Source organism: Sturnus vulgaris, chromosome 25, assembly GCF_052056855.1.
Source record: "Sturnus vulgaris isolate bStuVul1 chromosome 25, bStuVul1.hap1, whole genome shotgun sequence".
Taxonomy (NCBI): domain Eukaryota; kingdom Metazoa; phylum Chordata; class Aves; order Passeriformes; family Sturnidae; genus Sturnus; species Sturnus vulgaris.
Window position 1 is genome coordinate 7,702,465 of NC_142267.1, and position 20,467 is coordinate 7,722,931.

A 20,467-nucleotide genomic window follows, 5' to 3' on the forward strand; every position below is an offset into this window, starting at 1 on the left:
CACTGGGCGAGGCTATTGTAGGAAATCGCTCTGGTAGTGTCTTTAAGAGCTCCCCAGAATGTTCTTTCTGTGTCCAGGGCTCCTCTCCTCACTCTGTTGTTTTGTTCCTGGCTCCGGGAGATGCTCAGCCCTGCACAACCTTCATTTCCAGGCTGGGTTTGTTTTGTTGAACATCCAGAGCAGCCACACGGCTCCGCAGGCTCAGCCTGGGAGCACTGGAAGGATTACAGCCACGACGGAGTTCCAAATCCCTGGTGACCCAAATCCCTGTGCCCTGGGGCATTGTGCTAGCAGGCACAGTCCCCCAGCATCCCCCACCCCATGGAGGCGATCATTCCAGCCCATTCCAGCATCCCCCACCCCATAGAGATGGTTATTCCACACCTGATGAGATGGAGAGACCAGCAGCATCTCCCACAGGAGTGTTGGGAGGTCTCCTAGCCTTTCTCCAGGCCTGTACTGTGCACCCCAAGCAGCCTTATCCCACCCTCTGGAATGGAACGTGGCTGAACCTGTGGTTTTCCCTTCCCCAGCAGCAGCAATCCCTGCTAATTGCTCAGGCCCCAGCTTGACGAAGCGTTTACAAAGCGCACTTGACTCCAGCCCAACTCAGTGAGGCAATTAAACACCCTCATAAATCCTCCTGAAGTAAATGAGCCTTAATCGGAGCTCAGGGCTCAGCCCAGCACAGGCTGAGATTCCATTCTCCCATTTCCCAGCCGTGAGGGATCATGAAATCCGGCAGCTGCACCGTGCTTCCCACACTCCCCACGGCCTCTGGAGCCTTCCGGCATCTGGCCCTGCCCTGGTGTCCATGTCCCTCCCCAGCAGGGTCACCTCTGTCCCAAGGGGTCTCGCCCTTCCCTGGGGCAGGAGCAAGTTGGGAATGGGCCTTATGGCAGCAGCTCCTCCTGATGGTGGTGGCAGATCCAAGGGGATGTCAGCTCTCTGCCAGGACGAAACTGCATCTCCTTTAGGTTAGAATGCCCAGTTGGAGCCTTTTTATTCTTTCCCTCAAGATTGTTTAGAGTCCCTCATGCCTCCCATGGTTCCTCCTGGATGGAAGTCCTTCCTGTGGAATTTCTACCCATGGAAGTGGAATAAAGGAGTTTATCAGTGCCCAGAGCTACTAGAAGCTCTGCAGAAAGAGAAAATTCTGAGCACCTGCTGTGGTGGAAAGTGTTCCTGCCCATGACAGGGGATGAAGTGGGATGAGCTTATTAAACCAGTCTGGTTTTCCAAACCAGGCTGTGATTCTCTGGTTTAGAGATAGAGGGGCTCTGCAGGAAGCTGCAATGCCTTGTCAAACCCAACCAGGTCCCAGGGAGCAGATGTCCACCACCCCAGCCCTTCCCTGTGTCCCTCTCCTCTCCCTCCATGGGATCTCCCTCACCAAACTGGCAAGCAAAGCCAGGAAACCAGTAAGAAACACACCTGAGCAAGTCTTGGCTCCTGGACAGCCACCACGAGGCTGTGAGAGGCTGTTTGCTTATTCCCAGCCTGGCCAATAAATGATTCATTCAGTGTGTTCATGGTGCTTTTGTTTCTCACCCTGCTGCTGTTACTCTCTGAGAGGTTACAGAGGTGGAGCAGCACATGAAGACTAATTCAGACCAAAATGTTTATTTTCCAAACAGTTTGGGACAGCCAGGGACGCAGCTGGAAAGAGGCAGCAGCAGGAAGGACCAAGGGTTTGTGACGCTCATGGTTCAGGAACCTGGATAAGAGAGAACCTGGCCAAACACCTGGGTCTGGCAGAGCCAGTTCTTATGTGGTGTGGGAAAACTGGGCATTAATCAGCTCCAGCAGGTGACCAATGGTTTCTAGAGAGTCTTGCTGGGGCAGCTGCTTGGTCAGGTCGAAGGCTTTCATCCCCACCTCTCGAGCCTGGAATGGGACAGAAGAAACACCCAGGGATTGTCAGGAATCTGGCTTTTCTCATGGGGTAGTTAAATACCTGCTGAGGCTCAGTGCAGGAGCAGCCTGGAGCAGATCCAGACTCCCTTTCCGAGGTGACCTGTACAAGCTGCTTTACAGGAGAGCCTAAAGCTGCCATATTTAGGATCCAGTGGTGCAGACAGGAGATTACTGACCCCAGCCCCCCATGCTGGACATCACCTCCTGTCTAACACAACTCCTTTGAACGATCCCAAAGCTATATCAGGGAAGAAAAACAGCTGTACTTGCCTCTGAACTAAATCCTTCATTTCTCTTGATAAGGAACTAAATAATTTCCCTTAGTAGCTCTTCCAGGGATTAGACACTCTTACAATTATAAAGCTTTATCTTTTTTCTTTTTCAAACAAATTTAAATTTGTTTGTGTCTCCTAAACAATCCCAAGTCGTGGCTTTGATGCCTCGAGGAGCTGGAACAGAGGTTACACACAGAGCTAAGGGGAACAAAATGGGTATTTATTGTGAGGCCCACAAAAGGCCTACAAAAGCCACACCCAAGCAATACAGGTGCCACAGTGGCCCCTGCCCAGATGGCTCCAAGATGGAAGGAAAAGAGAGGGTTGGTCACAAAATCTTACACTTTTATAGGTTCTGGTTAATTTGCATGAACCCACCCTCCACCTTTCCACTTAGTTTGTGCTTAGGACCTGAAGTTTGGAGAAACTGTCCTTGAGTTCTTAACTAGAATAGGACTGTTTTGTCTTCCTCACCCTAGCACATCAGAAAAGCACATCCAAGGAGAACAGGAAAACTTAAAACTAAAGGCATCAGCTTTCTACAATACAATGAAAAGACCATTAATATTTCAACACAGTATTTTTCACCACCTATATTTTCACTCCTCAAAACCTAGGCTGAAGAAACTAAGAGTTTTAAGCTCCAATTCCAAACAGAGGGGCCTGATTTCCAGATGGTGTCTGCTTAGCACTTCCTCAAAATCAATTCTTCGTAAAGCACAGAAGTTACTTGTGAATTTTTAAGCCATAAAGATGCAGGAATGCAGATGCCAAACTGGAATTACAGACTCCAATAGACTGAACCTTGAACTCAGGGGAGTCTGGCTCAAGGATAGGTCTGTGAGCCCCAGATCTTGCTCTGTGTAACCCCTGAGCTGAGGTCTAAAGGCAGCTACACTGCCAAGATAGCCCAGATAAAGGATGAAGCCAGAAAATGTGGATAACTGCAGGATCCACTGGCCTGGCAGAGACCAAAACACATCCACCAGGATTCTCAGCCTTGACAGAGTGAGGGTCACAGAACTATAGAATAGTTTGGCTTGCAAGGGACTTTAAAGCTGATTGCATATCCCATGACAGAGACACCTTCTACTATTCCAGGTTGCTCCAAGCCCCATCCAACCTGGCCTTGGACACTTCCAGGGATGGGGCAGCCACAGTTCTCTGGGCACCCTGTGCCAGGGCCTCCCCACCATGGATTAGGATTTCCTCTTAATATCCCACTTAAGCCCTTGGTTTGAGAGCTATGAGGCACTTTGTCCTTGGTCACCAGCGCTGTGGGCTCAGGAGTGGTGCTGGGGAACAAGAGGACCAGGAGATAGGACGACCCCCAGAGTTGTTGGCCAATTCTCCTGAACCCTTTCAGACACAACCTACCTTGGCTAAATCCAGGCTCAGGTAGTGGATCATGGCCAGGGCATGCAGGACTCGGGCTGTTTCCCCAGGATGCTGCAGTGGTCCCTGTTCCCGGACCTTCAGCACTGCCTGCAGCACCCGTGTTCCTTCCTCGTGCTGGACTTCAGCTACATGGAGAAAGAAATTATCTTGATGGATGGATTTGTGCAAGAGAACAGAATCAAAACTGCCAACAGCCCAACTGGCTCTTCTAGACAGCAAATTATTGCTACTACAAACATCAACATAGTCTGAGGGTGGGGAGGCCCTGGCACAGGGTGCCCAGAGAAACTGTGGCTGCCCCATCCCTGGAAGTGTCCAAGGCCAGGTTGGATGGGGCTTGGAGAAACCTGGGGATAGAGGAAGGTGTCCAACCTGACCCTGAACATTCCAGGGAGAGAAGTTTTTATTCCCTTTCCTGACAATGTCCTTTCTAGCAAAGATGGTTGAAAGGAGCCAAGAACCAGAGTCTGTCTGGTTTCAGGGGAGCCTGAGGTAGTATCAGCAGCACACTGATGCTTTCTGCACCTCTATGTGCCAGTGAGAGACTCCCCAGCCTTTCTTCCAAGAATACTCTCCTGATTAATACATCCAATTATCTGTACAAGCTATTCCATCATGTCCTGCTGCTCCAGGAGGGAGCTGTACCCCCACCTAAGTGAGCTGAAACTTCACATTCATTATTAAAGGGATATGAAGGAGCTGCAAAGAAATGAGAACGCTCAAGTATCAAATTGCATCAGGGGAGGTTTACTTGGAATACTAGAAGAAATTTCTTCATGGAAAGGCTTTTAAAGCATTGGAAGAGGCTGCCTAGGGAGATGGTGGAGTCAGCATGCCTGGAAGTGTTCAGAAAACACATGGATGTGGCATTAGGGATGTGGGTTAGTGGTGAACAGGACAATGCTGGAGGAATGGCTGGATTTGGTGATTTTAAAGGTCTTTTCTAACCCGAGTCCATGAGTCCATGAATCAAATCTTGCTTTGCTTCAGTCAGTGCATGAAATGGAGAATGCAAATAACAAGGGCAAAGCTGCGTTTCCACAGAACACCCTCGTTCCCGAAGTGTGTGGCAATCTGCCGAGCACTGACATCAAGAACGCTTGGCATTGCCGTTAAATTCAGCCTCTGGAAACACCATGCCAACCCCAATACTGCCAACATAATCTGTAGGGTGCAGGTGTTTAACCCCCTCACTTCCCAAAGTTTTGGAGCAATAGCAGCTCTTACTCATCTCATCCTCGAGGCCTTCCTCATCCTCAGAGAACAGCGATGCCTCTGCCTGGGCCTGGAGCACTCGCTGGTGCCCCTGAAGGGAGCTCAGCAGCCAGTCATGCCAGAGGCTGCTCACCTGGCAGGAAGCATGGGAATTATTTCACTCCTGTGAATCCCTGGTATTCAGTTGTTCTCCAAACAATGTCCCTGCATGGCCCATACCCTCCGTGTGCCTGCGGGTCACTGAGCTAGGCTGAATGTTCCCAGAGGGATTGCACTGGTCCTCTACCACACAGCCCCAGCTGGAGTCGCTCACTTCTCCAGCTGATTAGGGATTTTCACCTAACTTGAACAAATCTAACCTAAATATTCATCAAAAGCTAGTTGAGTTGAAGGCTGGGACAGGAATGGTGGTGGCTTTTGCAGCTCCCAGCACCTCATTTCCACACAAATTGATTTAAACAAAGTTCATTTTTTTCAGTTATTAAATCAATTAGAAAATTATTACTTTCCTTGCTTGATCAATCCATTCTGAAAATCTTTTATCAGTGTGACTTTTCACTGATTCCCAATGTAAATTTTAGGTGACTTGTTTGTATCCCACTCTTCCTTGGATTTAGGAACTGCTCAGACCCTCTGTACTGGTGGGACTCTAACCCCTGGCACAGGAAATTTGCTAGCAAAGTTTTTAACAAGGTTTGGTTGCCCAAACTGAAGACAGTTTATTAAGAATTTTGAACTGATTACAGAATTAATATCTCATTGTTTTAGCTCAGAGAATTATGTATATATGAAAAGGGTTCCTGGGATTAATCCTAAAGGGCAACACTGACACTCGATGTGGTCATCATCCCATTGAAAGGAAATGGAAAAACCTTTGGAAAGAACACTAAAAAAAGCTGAGAAAAATTCAGAGGATGATTTTTGGTTCTACCAACCTCAGTATAGAGTGAGTTTGCTGTATCCATTTTATTCTGGTGGAAGAAAATGTTGGCCATGTGGAAGTAACCTCCAGAGACCTCAAAAGAATTTAGTCCAAACTCAGCAGTAGCCAGGTAAACCTGAAATCAATATTAAACAAAAGATAAACCCCAGAAGGTTCATGTTCATGTCAAACCTGGGAAGTTTTTAATTGTGGATTAATAATATTGCAAATTCTGGGTATTTCTTATGTGCAAATTATGCCTGGTGGTGACTGGAAAATGTGGTACTTAAAAACTGTTTTTTGGGGGTAATGTAAAGGAATGACATACTAAAAACTCTATTTGGGGGTTATCCATAGGAATGGGGCACTAAGAAGCTGTATTTTGGGGGTTATGTAAAGGAATAAGGTATAAAAACCTCTATGTTTTGGGGTTATCCATGGGAATGAGGTACTAAAGAATTCTATTTTGGGGTTTTTCCATAGGATCCATTGGCATATACCTAGTTCACAGAGTTCATCCATAGGAACGTACTAAAAAGCTGTATTTTCAGGTTGATCCATGGGAATGCAATACCCTAAATCCCCCCCTGGCTGGGGCAGAAGCACCTGCTTGGTTCATTTTCTAAAGTCCAGGCAGGTTTCCCACCTCTCCCCCTCTCCCTGTGCCACTCACCCATCCCATGTCTCCCAAAGCCCATCCTGCTGCTTTCCCAGCCCTCAGACAAGCCTGTTCTTTCCCCAGAGCCCCGGAGGAGCAGTGGGAATGTAGTAGAGCATTCCAGCTATTCTGAGCTGGCGTGTGACTCTCAGCAGATCCCAGACACGCAGCCAAGGTCCAGGCAGGTCCTGAACTTGCTAAGAGTTAAAAACTTTTTGGTTTAAAAACCTGGTGCCCTTTCAGCCACTACATTTAGGGAATCTTAAAAAACAACAACAACAAAAAAAACCCCAAACAAAAACAAAACAAAAAAAAAAAAAAAAACCACACCAAAAAAAAAGCTTTGGGGAATCTCCAAAGCCTTTTGGGAGATTCCTTTGTGGGACTCTGAAATGCCCAAAGGCCTTCTAGACTAAGCAGAGACAGGGTTGTGTGTTATAACAGAAAGGGTCTAATTCTTCTCCCTTTATGTCATCATTTACACCCACACAAAGCCACTATCTAATTCCACAGGAGTGGGTATACATCACTCGGCACTGGATAAATTTAGTTTACATGGGACAGAAATAGGATGTGGAGAAATTCATCTGGCTTTGAAGGATCAAATGACAGGCAAAGCATCATCAGGAACACAGCTGGCAATGACCACTTCCAATGTAACAAACGGTTTTCATGGCTAAAGAGGTGGAATTGGAGAAAACATCATTGAACCAGATACCGAAATAGGAAAATAAGGCATTAATTAAATAATGGGTGACAGAGCTGGGAAAGTATTGAGGGAAATAACAGCCAAAATGTAAATTATCTGTGGAATAAAAGGCAACTCCATCAGTTTGGGGCAGGAGTGTCTGGGCATCTCAGCACTGCAATGAAGCTGATGGAGAAATTTATAGAGAGAAGCCATAAAGACAAGGAATGTGAGGAATACATGAGGAGTGGCTGAGGGAAGCTCAGACTCGAGAAAAGGAGGCTCAGGAGGAACCATCTGGCTCTTCACAACTCCTTGACAGGAGAGTGCATCCAGGTGGGGTCGGGCTCTGCTCCCAGGGAACAAGGGACAGGACAAGAGGAAATAGCCTCAAGTTGTGCCAGGGGAGGTGCAAGGTAGGATATTGGGAAAAATTTTTCATGGGAAGAGTGTTCAAGTATTGGAACAGGCTGTGCAGAGCAGTGGTGGAATCACCATCCCTGGAGGTGTTCAAAAAATGCACAGAAACAAGGGTTAGGTGTGGATCTGACAGTGCTGGGGGAATGGTTGGACTTGATCATGGAGGGCTTTTCCAACTGTAGTGATTCCATGATTCTCTGTCGTTTCACAGAAATAGGGATAACTGGCAAAGCACATCTTTAGCTCACGCATGGATCCATATGTGTCTCAGATCTATCCAGTTCGAGTGTCTGTGATGTGAATGCTCTCAAGATCACAAATCTACCTGTTGGCATTTCCATATCTATCTGGGAGGAGAGAAGGAATTAAAATAGAAGTGTTCCCCGTTCCTGTATTCCAAGGGACTTACGTCATTAGCCAGGTGATACAAAGCCTGGTCCAGGTTTCCTTCAGCAATAGAGAAAAGCCCCAGCCCACGATGCAACTTAGACTGAAGAGCAGCACTGCAGTCTGGGGTTTGGAGGACGATCCACTGGGCTTGGGAGAGATACTTGGCTGCCTGGCGGAGACGGCCAGTGCCTGGAATGACATGTAGGGATAATCAGGGAAATAAGGAGGATAAGGAGCATTTTTTTTAATCTGGAAAGTCAGAGAATACTGCTGACTGCCCCTTTGGTGTAGCTTGATATGGAGATGCAGTTTGGGGATTCCCCACTTCTTTCCCAAGTGCCTCTGAGTTGCCCAGGTGTCAAAAGTCTCATTTACAGACAAGTGAATATGTAGAGAGCTCCAAAAGGAGCCAGAAACCACAGAATTCCAGACTGATTTGGATTGGAGGAGACCTTCCAGTTCATCCCATTCCACCCCTGCCATGGGCAGGGACACCTTCCTCTATCCCAGGGTGCTCCAAGCCCGGTCCGACCTGGCCTTGGACACTTTCCAGGGATCCAGGGGCAGCCACAGCTTCTCTGGGCACCCTGTGTCAGGGCCTCCCCACCCCCACAGGGAACAATTCCTTCTCAATATCCCATCTCTCCCTGCCCTCTGGCAGTGGGAAGCCATTCCCTGTGTCCTGTCCCTCCAGGCCCTTGTCCCAAGCCTCTCTCCAGCTCTCCTGGAACCCCTTTAGGCCCTGGAGGGGGCTCTGAGTTCTTCCTGGAGCCTTCTCTTCTCCAGGCGAGCACCTCCAGCTCTCCCAGCCTGGCTCCATGGCAGAGGATACACTGCACACAATCTCTCTGGAACACGTGGCCTACACAGGTTTGCTCCAGGCAGGTGATGATGACTCTCACCTTATCACACGGGAATTACTCACAGCATTTTTTCTCCCTGCTCTCACTGCACCATTTACGACAACCCCTGAGCCAGCTCTGTTGTGCCAGTAGAGCATTGTGTGTGCTCCCGGAATGGCACTGATTCACAGGGATCTCTCTTGCAGGGAGAGCAGCTCCCATGCCCTCTTTTGCCATGTTTTCCAAAGTATACAATGAGAAAAGGCTCTGCTCAGGCAGACCAAAATTTGTGAATGAACCGGGGAGTTCTTTGGGTGCAATCGCCTCTGAAATGTTTGCTGGTTCCCTGAGATAAAAACACAACCAGCCACCCTCTGGAATTTAATGCTTTGGAGAGTCATCCAAGGCCACAGAGGTAAAGAATAGACTTTCATAGAGCTTCTCCTGTGGGAATTGGTGGAGAGTGAGAAAACATTTCATTTGATTTCATTGATGTCCTGAGTGCTGAGAGATTCTTTGCCCCAGAGCCACAGAAAAGGGCTGTGAGGGGTGTGTGTGTGTGTGTGTGTGTGGGACGGCTCAAATCTCTGCAATGCCCTTGAGGCAGAGCAGGGCCCAGAGCTGCTCCTTTCCAGATAAATGGCAACAGGAGACCAGAAACCTGACCCGGGAGGCCTTGCCCTTGCCAGCATTCCCATGTTGACAATGCTCACCCGTGGAGGCCTCAGCCAGCAGCAGAAAAATGGGCACGAGCTGCACGGAGCCAGAGCCGAACACTTGGGAGCTGAAGCGCAGCGCCTGCAGTGCTGCAGGAATTGCTTCCAGGGGCTTCCCTGCCCACACAAACCCCTGGGCTGTGCTCAATGCCACAGCAATGAGGGATTCCTGCAGGGAAACAGAGCAGGGGCAGAGTGAGAAAAGATAGGGAAAAAGGAATTCACAGAACCCCACAATCGTTTGGGTTGAAGGGACCTTAAAGCCCATCTCATCACTTCCCCTGCCATGGGACACCTTTCACTAGACCAGGTGGTTACAGATGCACAGGCTCTTTTTAAAATCGGGTTTTCAAATTATTGCTTATTATTTGCAAATTATTTCAAAGCAGCAATTGTAATGTAGTTTGTGGCTGTAATTAATAGACAGACATTAAAACTGTCATATTAGAGTGTATTAGAGTCTGACTCCATTCCTGCTTCGAGCAGCTACAGCTTTGGACATCCTTGCAGGTCATGCAGTGTCTTCCTGGACAAAGAATCCTTTACACCTCCTGACAAGGTCTCATAAGGCTGCAGCAATAAAAGCTGTGAAGCACAGAAAATGATCATCACAAGACCAGAAAGGAGATTAGAGCCAGGGGCTCCGGCGTGACTCAGAGCCAGCCAAGCCCTGTGGTGCCAGCACGGCACAGCTCCAACTGCTGGAGACATGGCCAGGGAGTGAGGAGACAGCTCCTCACAGGGAACTGCAGTTTTATCCCACCCTCTCCTGGCTGGTCCTGGGCTGGGATTTTGTGTGCAGAGTCCGAAAACTGGTCAAAATCAGAATGTGTTACACTCAGCAAATCCATCCCCAGCTGGGGTTGGTGGTGCAGCAGCTTCTGCAGTGTTTGGGTTTGTCAGAATCCATAACTTATCCTGTACTTACCCATGTATAGCTGCTCCCTGCCTTTTGCTGTTCCTACCAGTCCACACCATTTGGCCTCTCCATCATTAGCAGCAGCTGATGTAATCTCTAGCTCCACAAACAGATCTCCATCCCAATGCCTGCTCCCTGCCATGAGCTGTGCATACTGTGCCCTTACACGGATGCCAAGGAAAAAGTGCCAGGGTCCTTGCAGAGTGACAGAATCCCAGAAATCCCTGCCCAGAAAGGTTTGGGTTGGGAGGGGCCTTAAAGCGCATCTTTTCCATCCCCTGTCATGGGAAAGGACATATTCCACGAGACCAGGCAGCTACTAACACTTCTTCATCAACTTTTCCTAGCAGTGGTGCAGCAGGAAAGGTGTCTGGGAATCAGTGGTGCTGCTGGAGAGTGCAGCAGTGCTACCCTGGTGAGAAAACACCAGTTCACCCCTTTATCACCCTCTGCCTCCAGCTGGGGCTGAGCTGGGCAGAGACACCAATCTTAGAGATCCTGGAGGCCAGGCTTTGGCATTTTGCTGAACTTGAACTGCTTGGAGTGAGGCAGAGTTGTGCCATGGGTGAAGAAGGAACTCAGGGACAGAGAGCTCCAGGCCAGCCTGTGAGTGTTTCCTAGAGATCCTGGCTGAGGCAAAGAGACACTTCTTTGGATAAATGAGATCATCAAAGAACACAGCCCAGAGCAACAGCCCCTGCTCCAGTGAGGAGAACCAAGAGCCAGAAAACACAGCACCCATTCCTGAGCTACCAGAATATGGAGAGGGGAAAGGCAGGTTTTCCAGAGAAGCTGTGGCATCCCTGGAAGTGCCCAAGGCCAGTTTGGATGGAGCTTGGAGCAACCTGGGATAGTGGAAGAGCTCCCTGCCCTTGGCAAGGGGTGGTATGCCACGGACTTTAAGATCTCTTTTACCCCAAACCAGTTTCGGATTCTGTGAAACACAAACTGTGTCCAGGGAGCAGGTGGTGCCCAGGAGAAAACCAGTATATGTTTGGGGCAGCAGCAGGAAAAGCTGGTATGTCTCAGGCTGCTTTTTCTGTCTGTGCCAGTCTGGTGCAAGCATTGCAGGCCCTGGTGCGTAGGCATCACCCAGATTGGCATCTGGGAGGTGCTGGAGATGGGGATCATTCTTTTTTTACTCCTTGTCAATGATATCATCGCTTCTTCCTATGGTCTGAAACATCTGCAGCAAGGACAAAGCTGTGGGTTGGACTCTGGCACAGCTTCCAGGAGAAGGAAGGGCAGAAGGCAAGAGGAGCCCTGGAGCAGTGAATATTTCCAACCACAGTTCCAAGCCTTGGAGGATGGCTCCCTTTGGCCCTGAAGAGCCCTGGGGGAATTGTTCCCTTTGGCCCTGCCCTGGTTTCCCCCTCGCCCCTGGCCCTGTCACTTTGGGCTCTTTCCATGTGTGTTGCAATTTGAGGTTTCTCTGAAGATGCCCCCACACAGCTTTTGGGGTTTGAGGGGGCTGAGGACCCTTGCTCTGCTTCAGGTGGGAGCAGGGGGTTGGGAGCACACTCAGGGCCCAGTGCACATCCATTATTCACTCTCAGGCACCAAAATCGATGATGTGTCTGAAGAAATGAGTATTTCAGGAAGAAGAAAGGCTCCAGTGAGCTGGAGCTGAATCTGCAGCCATAGCAGTGCTGGGGCTGGCTGGGCTGGATCTTTTCCGATGCCCAGGAGCTGTGGGGAGCTGACATCACACAGGCAGGTGAGGCTCTCCTCCAAACAGAAACTTGGAGTTCTGTCAGTTTGGAGGTGCTGTCTGCAGGCACCCCCTGGCTATGTTGACAGAAGCAGATTTCTATCAACAAAGCTTTGGAGCACAGACAAGGAATGAAACTCATAAAACCTCCTGGCTCGCAGCTCCCTGCTCCTTGAGCCACAGGGCATTTGGATGTGCCCAGGTTTCCCTGTGTCCTGACAGATTGGAGCTCTGTGTTTTCTAAACAAACACAGGGCAGGAGTGGGTGAAGTACATCAGAAATGTTCAAAAAGCAGCAAACCCAAGGTAGGCTTTGGGCAGAAGGCTTTTTCTCTGGCTACCATGAGGCCGCAGAGCTTTTCCCTCAACTCCAAAGGCCTTTTTTGCATAGAATCCCAGACTGTTTTGGGTTAAAGGAACCCTAAGGCTCATCTCATTCCACCCCCTGCCATAGGCAGGGACACATTCCACTATCCCAGGTTGCTCCAAGCCCTGTCCTACCTGGCCTTGGACACCTTCAGGGATGGGGCAGCCACAGCTTCTCTGGACAACCTGTGCCAGGGCCTCCCCACCCTGAGAGAAGAACTTTTTAAGCACTTTTGTTGGATCTGGAATAGGAATGAGATGCAACTAGTGAGACAAGGCATTAAATAATCTCGCCCTCTCCCAACACGTCTGAGCCAGCCCAGGCCCAACCTGGCTGCTCCAAATCCTGCTGGAGACAAAGGAACCTTCCCTCTTACTGGGAAAGCCAGCAGGTAACTGAGGTATTTCCACGGTCTCACTCCTTTCTATGGAGAGAAGGAAAGCAAAGTGTCCCAGCACTGACTGTTCTCAAAATCTATTTTATTTAAATAAGCTGGAGACAAAGGTCAAAGAATAGATGATGTGAAGGTTGTTAAAGAGCTTTTAAAAATCTCCACTTCAAAAAAAACCCTGTCTTCTCTCCCTGCCTTGCCCATGGAGCCATTCTCAGCCCAAGCTCCAGCTCCAGGCTGCTGTTTGCTAACCCAGTGTGAACCCCAATCAAGAGTGACTTTCTCTCCACCAGCCCTATCTTCCTGCTGTCTTTCCCTTCACCTAATTAAACCAGCAGATTAACTTCCAGCTAATGAAGGAGCACTTCCCTCAGCTGGCAGCCACGTGGCCTGTTGGAATGTATGGGGATAATTTTAGTTGCAATAAAGTCAGTGATGTAATCAGTGTCAACATCAGTGTTCAATAGCAGGGGAGTTTCTTGGAACAGCTTCAAGCACTTCTGGATGCAAAATCCTGCCACACCCCCATGACACCTATTTTAACTTTCCTCGCAGATTTTATAAAGAACAATTTAAACAGAACCTGGAACTAAGGAAGTTTTGCATTTTCCCTTTGGGACACACTGGCCTGACACACCTTCTGTGGACTTTGCTCAACAGTCTCACCTGGGATTTTCAGCCAGACAGGAGTTTCCAAATCAGTCTGTGATGTCATTGCCCAAGTCCTGTAAAACCAAAAGGAATCTGCTGCCTAAAGCCTGTCACGAGCTCTCACCAAGCAGGACTTTTGCCTTTGGACTTCATCTTTCTGGAAGCTCCCAAGAAAGGTGACAGCAGTGAGCTGGTCCCCAAAGCCCCACAGTTGGGCCAGAAACACCTTAACAATAATAATTCATGTAAAATTCAAAAGATTAGGGATGTTCTTTTCAGTGGCACCATTGCATGGTTCCAAGCCCACTGTGTGCTGCCCCGTTATTCTGTATCTGAGAGTTATTATAGAGGGAAAACTTTTTTCCATATTTCCATAGGGAGGATTTTCAGGAGCAGATGCACCTGGGTGGGTTATTTTACCAACAATGTAGAACAGCAGCTCCTGCCACTCCATAAACAGAAAAAGAAAGAGTTTCAGACCACTGAGGCTGGAAATGAGCTGCACATCTGCACATCCCTGAGGCCTGATGGAGATAAAAGGCTTCACTTAGTGGGAAAGGGTGTTCCAAGTTGGCCAGGAAAACAATGGAGGGGACTTGGTTTCTTTGCCCCTTTGCTCTGGGAAAGGGGATACCCTCCCATCAAATGGCCTGGAAGAAGCAAATCTCAGCTGGATCCTGGACTAACCAGGACAATGGACCAACCCCCTGGCTAGGTGGGAAACCCAGGATTGCTGCTGCCTGAGGAAGCTCAGAACACCAAGTAAACACTGTGGAAAATGCTGGAGGGTCAGGAATGACAGAGAGGGTGCTCCCACTTCCCTTACTTCTGTTTAAAAAAACAACTTGCAAACCTCTACAACCAAGTCCCAAATCAACCAAGGAGGTGCCATACTCTTCCTTGGGAGCATCCAGAGGGAGGAATTCTAAAAGGCTGGATCCTGTGAAGGCAAAAGCCCTGCTTGGTTTTAGGCAAGAAACTCCTTTCAGTTTCATAGGAATTGGGCAGTGACAGCCCAGGCTGCTTTGGAGACTCCTGTGTGGCACAAAATTCCAGGTGAACCTAGTCTGCCCCTGGTGTGTCCCACCATGTATAGCCAGGGTATGGAGAGGAGCTGGAATTCCTTCCCTGGAAGCACTTTGAAGTTGTGCTTTATCCTCCGGCACCCACCTGCCTCCTCAGCAGCTGCTCCTTGCCATGTTTTCTGTCTTTTTCAGAGTGGAAACAGGGCTGGGGCCCAAGGACTGGGATGAGCAGGTGGCAGATATGGCCGTGGATGCTGATCCAGTCAGTTCTCTGGTGAGAGACATCACTGGCAAAAGGAGGGGAAAAGGATACTAGTATTTTCTGGGATATTATGTAAGGGAAGATTATTCTCTGCTGTCTTTCAGGACTTTCTCCACAACAATTCCCAGAGCCCCCGGGCTGCCTACAGGGCGCCCAATATATGATATTTCCAAATGTTTCCATTTCACAGAACTGTCCTGCCACATTCCCCACAGTTCTCTGTGTTAAAATCCTTATTTAAATCACTCCCTGAACTCCTGATACAGCTATGTTTTAACAAATCCCTGAATTCCAACACTGGAAAAACAAAAACCACAAACCAACCCACCCCAGGTCACTGTGGGAACAGAGAACACTCTGGAACTCAGTAACTGCTCTCAGGGTATGTGAAGGATGTTCGTGGGACACTCCAGAGCTCCCAGCTCTGCTCCCTGCCTGATGCAGGAGCTGCTGGAAGGCAGCAGGAACATTCCAGGTGAGTGTGCCTGCTCCAGTTCCTGCTGCCCTGCTGGCTGAGTTCCAGCCTGGGCCCTCTCCAAGGTCCCAGGCTCCATGCTGGGTCTGGTCCCTGCCTCCTGAGCCCATCCCTGCCTGCTGAGCTTTGTCCAAGTTCTCATCCCTGTGTCCTGGGCTTTGTGAGGCTTGTCCCTGTGAGTGAGCCTCATTCCAGGGATAATACTTGCCTCTTGCCTGTGTCCCAGACCACGCCCCAGGCTATGTCCCTGTCTCTCTGTCCTTGTTCTGGCATTGTTCCTGCCTCCTACGTTTCATCCTGGGCCTTCTCCACGTGTCGTAAGCCTCATCCTGGCTGGTTCCTGCTTCCCGGGCCTCACTCTGGGCGTTCTTCCCATGCTCTGTGCCTCATCCTAGGCCTCGTGTCCTGAGCCTTTTTGTGGGATAAGCCCTGTCTCTCGTCCTATCTCTCAAGTCTGTTCCTGCCTCTTTCCTGGGCCTCATCCTGAATACCTAAGAAGGCAAGCCTTATCCCAGGCTGCCTGCCTGTGTCTCATCGGGAGCTAATCCCTGACTCCTGCCCTGCCCTGTGCCCCAGGCCTCACCCTGCCCCGGGGTCTCTCACCAGTAGTAGGTGAGACGGCAGCCGGGGCAGCGCAGCGGGGCCGTTCGGGCCCCACACAGTTCGCAACGCGGCGGCCCCGCCATGGCCAGCCTTAAACCTTCGACGCGTCCCCGGTTGCCGGGGTGACACTTCCGGCAAGACGAGAATCGTCACTTCCGACAAACACTAACGACGGTGCTGGCGTTCCGTTGCCGAGACAACACTTCCTGGACGGGGAAAGTGACACATGTGATTTCCGGCGGGCCGTGCGGGCTGGTCATGGCGGCGGCGGCGGCCAAGGAGGAGAAGGACGTGGACAAGGACAACGACGTGGATGTGGTGGCGACCGAGGAGCGGGTGCGGGCTTGGGCGGCGGCGCAGGCGGCACGCGGGCGGCGCGTGGCCCTGGTGACGTCGGGCGGGACGCAGGTGCCCCTGGAGGCTCGCGCCGTGCGCTTCCTGGAAAACTTCAGTAGCGGTCGGCGCGGGGCCGCCTCGGCCGAGCAGCTCGTGCGGGCGGGGTACGGCGTGTGCTTCCTGCACCGCGCCCGTTCCGTCTTCCCCTGGGCCCGCGCCCTGCCGCCGCACGGGCCCGCGCTGCTCGATGCGCTCCGCCTCACCCCGGGGCCGCCGCCCGGCGTGGCCGCCGCCCCCGCCGCGCTGCCTGCGTTGCTGCCCGCGCTCCGCGAGTACCAACGCGCCACCGAGGCGGGCGCGCTGCTCGCCATCGAGTTCACCGGCCTCGCTGAGTACCTGGCGCTGCTGCGTGCGGCCGCCCGAGCCCTGGCGCCCCTCGGTACGAGGGGAACCCGGGCGTGAGGGGACAGGGGGAACCGTGGGGACCCAGGAATGGGGGACGGAGTGGCCATCGGTTCGTAGGGAACAAGGCAAGAGAGGATGAAGCCCCCATGGGGGTCTCCAGTTTAAGGGAGTCCAGGAATGAGGGAACAGGGTGGTCCTGTGCGAAGCTTCAGGATGTGAAAGGCTGAGGCTCTCATGGGGATCTCCAGTGTGAGAGGACAGGCGGACCTAGAACGAGGGGATGTAATAGTTGTGGGAGAAAGGTCCAGGGGTTCCCGGCATGGGGTAGAACCTCCTCACGATGGCCCCAGGGCCCAGATGTGAGGTGATCCTGAGGCCTGTGGGGCTCTGGCATGAGAGGACAAGAGGGCCTCCTTGCTTGGAGGGCTCTTACACCCCTGCATGAGGGTCTGGACTGTCCCTGGAGGCTGTTTGGGCTTGGGAGGAGGGGACAAGACAGACGCCAGTGGAGAACAGTGTATCTAGGGGACCCCGGGGTGGGGTCGGTGCTGCCCTGCTCAGCATTGTGCTGGGGCATCCCTAAGGGGAGCCCTGGTCTCCCCTGTGGGGTGTGTGTGTGTGGGTGGCAGCTCATGTGGCTCTGGGGTGACAGGCCATGGCAGTGGGGGATAGCAGTCGTGTTCCCACAGGCTCCAGTGTCATGTTCTACCTGTCAGCCGCCGTGTCGGATTTCTACATCCCAGTCTCCGAGATGCCGGAGCATAAGATCCAGTCCTCGGAGGGGCCCCTGCAGGTGAGGCGCCGCTTGGGCATCTGGGCGTGGCCCCGTCTGCCATCCCCCTCAGACATCTCCTCCTTGCTTCCAGGGTCCTTCTCCTAAGAACTGGCTGTGGATAAAACCTGGAAAAGCTGCAAAACAGCAGCTTGTGTGTGTTGTCAGAGGGAATGGGAGGGTGAGATCCCACTGGGACAGAACCCTGTGGAAATCCTGAAGTTGCATTGTTTTATTCTTACCTGGCACTGAGGGGCCCAGACAAGAGGGTAGGGCAGGATCAGCCCTGCTCTCCTTTGATCTAGGTTTATTTTTAGAGTGGGCTGAAGGGTGAGTGGTGCCATTGCTTATCTGCAGGGAGGTCAGTGCTGCTCTGTCTGATATGGAGCAGCTTCAACATGTCTGCAGTTGTGGTGTGGCACATGAAGAGGGGCCCCTGAGGTGCCTACTGCTCTTCTGGCTTTGTCCTTTAAAGCTGCCTGTGCTTCCATGGAAATGAGGAAAGGGTGAGTCTCAGAGAGCTGAAGTGCTCTGAGAATAGCTTCTGGAGTACTTGAGTTGCTGCCTTTTGTCTGGAGAGAGGCTTTGGAGAAGGGCCTGGAGTGCTAGGACGAGAGGGAATGATTGCAAACTGACAGAATAGGTTTAGATCGGATATTGGGAAGAAATTCTTCCCTGTGAAGGTGCTGAGGCCCTGGCTCAGATTGCCCAGAGAAGCTGTGGCTGCCCCGGGATCCCTGGAAGTGTCCAAGGCCGGGTTGGACAGGGCTTGGCACAACCTGGGATAGAGGAAGGTGTCCCTGCCCATGGCAGGGGCTGGAATGAGATGGGATTTAGGGTCCCTTCCAACCCCACACCATTCTATGACTCTGGGATCCATCTTGCTTGTATGAATGACTAATACTGCAGCACCGAGGTCCCTCTCAGCAATGGGAACAGGTGGCTCTGGAATTTTTTATATAAAAAAATACCAAATTTATTTAATTAATTAATTTTTAAGAAGTTGCCGGGCTTCATTCTTTATTGTTAGCATTGGAAAGATAAGACCTGGCCTGATTCCCAGTGATAGGTCCAGAGGTTGGGAAGCTGGAGAACAATGTCCTACTGTTTTTCTCCATGCTTTAGCACTTTTGTGCCTCATGCATGTTAAAGAGTTGATAGAAGGAAAGGTGAAGATGGGATAAACTACCTGGACTCTGGAGAGCTGAAAACTCAGATTTAGGCAGTTGTAATGCTTTCTTAAATCTTCTCTCCTCATGTTTATAATTATGCAGTGTGGTTAGCTCTGGGAATGCCCAGCCTCAGAACATCCTGACTGTGAGCACCACATGGATCATTTAATTTAAATTTAGTGTCACTTGAACCTTGTTTGGTGAGACCTGCCCAAACACTGCCTTGAAAAACTTCCTGGTATAATGGAATATAAAACAAAACTGGAATTTCCCTCTTTCCCATCCCATCTCTTATTAAAACTCCCTGTAATGTTTTTACTGATTTTTTTCTTTTTATCTTTCCCCACTGCAGATCACAATGAAGATGGTGCCAAAGATGCTGTCACCCCTGGTCAGAGACTGGGCCCCTGAGGCATTTGTAATTTCTTTCAAACTGGAGACAGATCCCCAGATCCTTCTGGATAAATCTCGGCAGGCTCTGGAGAAATACCGGCACCAGGTGGTGGTAGCCAATGTCCTGGAATCCCGGAGAACCTCTGTCATCATTGTCACCAGAGACTCACAGACTCCCTTATCCCTGTCCAACGAGGAAGTAGCACAAGGCATGGAAATAGAGGAGAAGATTGTGAGTTACCTGCAGGGCCAGCACACGGCCTTTATAGAGAGAAAAGGCTGAGGAGCAGCTCGGAGGAAACGAGAGAATTGTGCTGCAGAGGGAGTGGGACCGGAGTGATTGCGTGTCCAGGGAAATAAAGCAATCTCCACGGAGCACTAAGGAGGGCTGTCCAACACTGTCACTTTTATACAGTTTGGCCACGGCTATTGCAGCTTTGTAAAAGAGAAATACATGGAAATGAAACCATTCTAAAGGATATTTGTCCTGGTGTCTAAAGAAAGAAAGGAGCTTGTTTCTGTTCTGTGGGCTGGGAGGATGAGAAATTATTAAGGTCTCTGTATATAAAGAATTTCTTGAATCTCCCTCTTTGAAGTTTCTTTTAGAATGGCTGGAGGAAGGAATGGGGCTTCACAGGAAAGATGTGCTGATTTTATGACTGGAGTGGGGAATCATCTGGTGTTGAGAGTGGATATTGAGTGGAACCAGAGTTGCAAAAAGGAGAATGAGGTGACGGCAACTTTGGGGGAGCAGCTCTTGTGCCAGGAGAGAGCAACAGCGTCCCTAAAGCATCTGTTTCAAAGGTTTTCCTTCCATCCCAGGTATTTGAAGGTTGCTTTGCTTCATATTTTGTTTACACCAGGAAGTTTTCCGAGGCAGTGTTTGGGCAGCTCTCACCAAACAAGACTCAAGTGTCACTGCAGAGCTCTGTAAACAGAGGCAAGGGCACGTTTGGCACAGACCACAAAGGATGCATCCAAGCTTGAGGCCAAGGTTGAAGAAGGGAAGTGGGCACTGAGGAGGGTGGTGTCCTGGAAAGGGAACGGAGCTGGGGAGGGGTCTGGGGCGCCAGGAGCGGCTGAGGGAGCTGGGAAAGGGGCTCAGCCTGAAGAAAAGGAGGCTCAGTGGGACCTTCTGGCTCTGCACAACTCTCTGACAGAAGGGGACAGCCAGGAGGGGTTGTGCTCTGCTCTCAGGGAACAAAGAACAGGATGAGGAAACGGCCTCATGCTGTGCAAGGGAAGGTTCAAGGTAGGATATTGGGAAAATTGTCATGGAAAGGTGTTCAAGTATTGACGCAGGCTGCCCAGGGCAGTGGTGGAGTCACCATCCCTTGAAGTGTTCAAAAAAAGATGCGGATGTGGTACTTGGGAGTAGGGCTTAGGGTAAACATGGCAGTGCTGGGGGAGTGGGGGATCTTGGAGGGCTTTTCCAGGCTTAGTGATTCCATGATTCTCTGACAGCAGAAGGGGTGGTAGATTGACCCTGGAAGGGTAAGCTTCCCCTTGGCTGTGTGGATTTAGAATTGCAATGTTCCTGGTTT

The 20,467-nt window shown here is 50.5% G+C and overlaps 2 protein-coding genes across 3 annotated transcripts; one reads left to right on the forward strand and one right to left on the reverse strand.

Moving 5' to 3' along the window:
* Nucleotides 1-1,607: 1,607 nt before the first annotated feature.
* Nucleotides 1,608-15,943, reverse strand: ZMYND12 (zinc finger MYND-type containing 12). Its single transcript, XM_014888443.2, has 8 exons — nt 15,846-15,943; nt 14,651-14,792; nt 9,439-9,610; nt 7,903-8,072; nt 5,741-5,863; nt 4,818-4,938; nt 3,570-3,715; nt 1,608-1,887 (listed from the first exon to the last, which is right to left on the reverse strand). The coding sequence occupies exons 1-8, from the start codon at nt 15,926-15,928 to the stop codon at nt 1,768-1,770; spliced, it is 1,077 nt and encodes a 358-aa protein (XP_014743929.1). The 5' UTR covers nt 15,929-15,943; the 3' UTR covers nt 1,608-1,767.
* A 110-nt stretch (nt 15,944-16,053) lies between these two features.
* PPCS (phosphopantothenoylcysteine synthetase) lies at nt 16,054-19,508 on the forward strand. Of its 2 annotated transcripts, none has more exons than XM_014888445.2 (3): nt 16,054-16,181; nt 17,276-17,379; nt 18,883-19,508. In XM_014888445.2, the coding sequence occupies exons 2-3, from the start codon at nt 17,287-17,289 to the stop codon at nt 19,204-19,206; spliced, it is 417 nt and encodes a 138-aa protein (XP_014743931.1). In that variant the 5' UTR covers nt 16,054-16,181; nt 17,276-17,286; the 3' UTR covers nt 19,207-19,508. The 2 variants fall into 2 exon arrangements, with proteins under 2 accessions (XP_014743931.1, XP_014743930.1); XM_014888444.2 differs by having other exon boundaries at nt 16,062-16,620.
* Nucleotides 19,509-20,467: the final 959 nt, after the last annotated feature.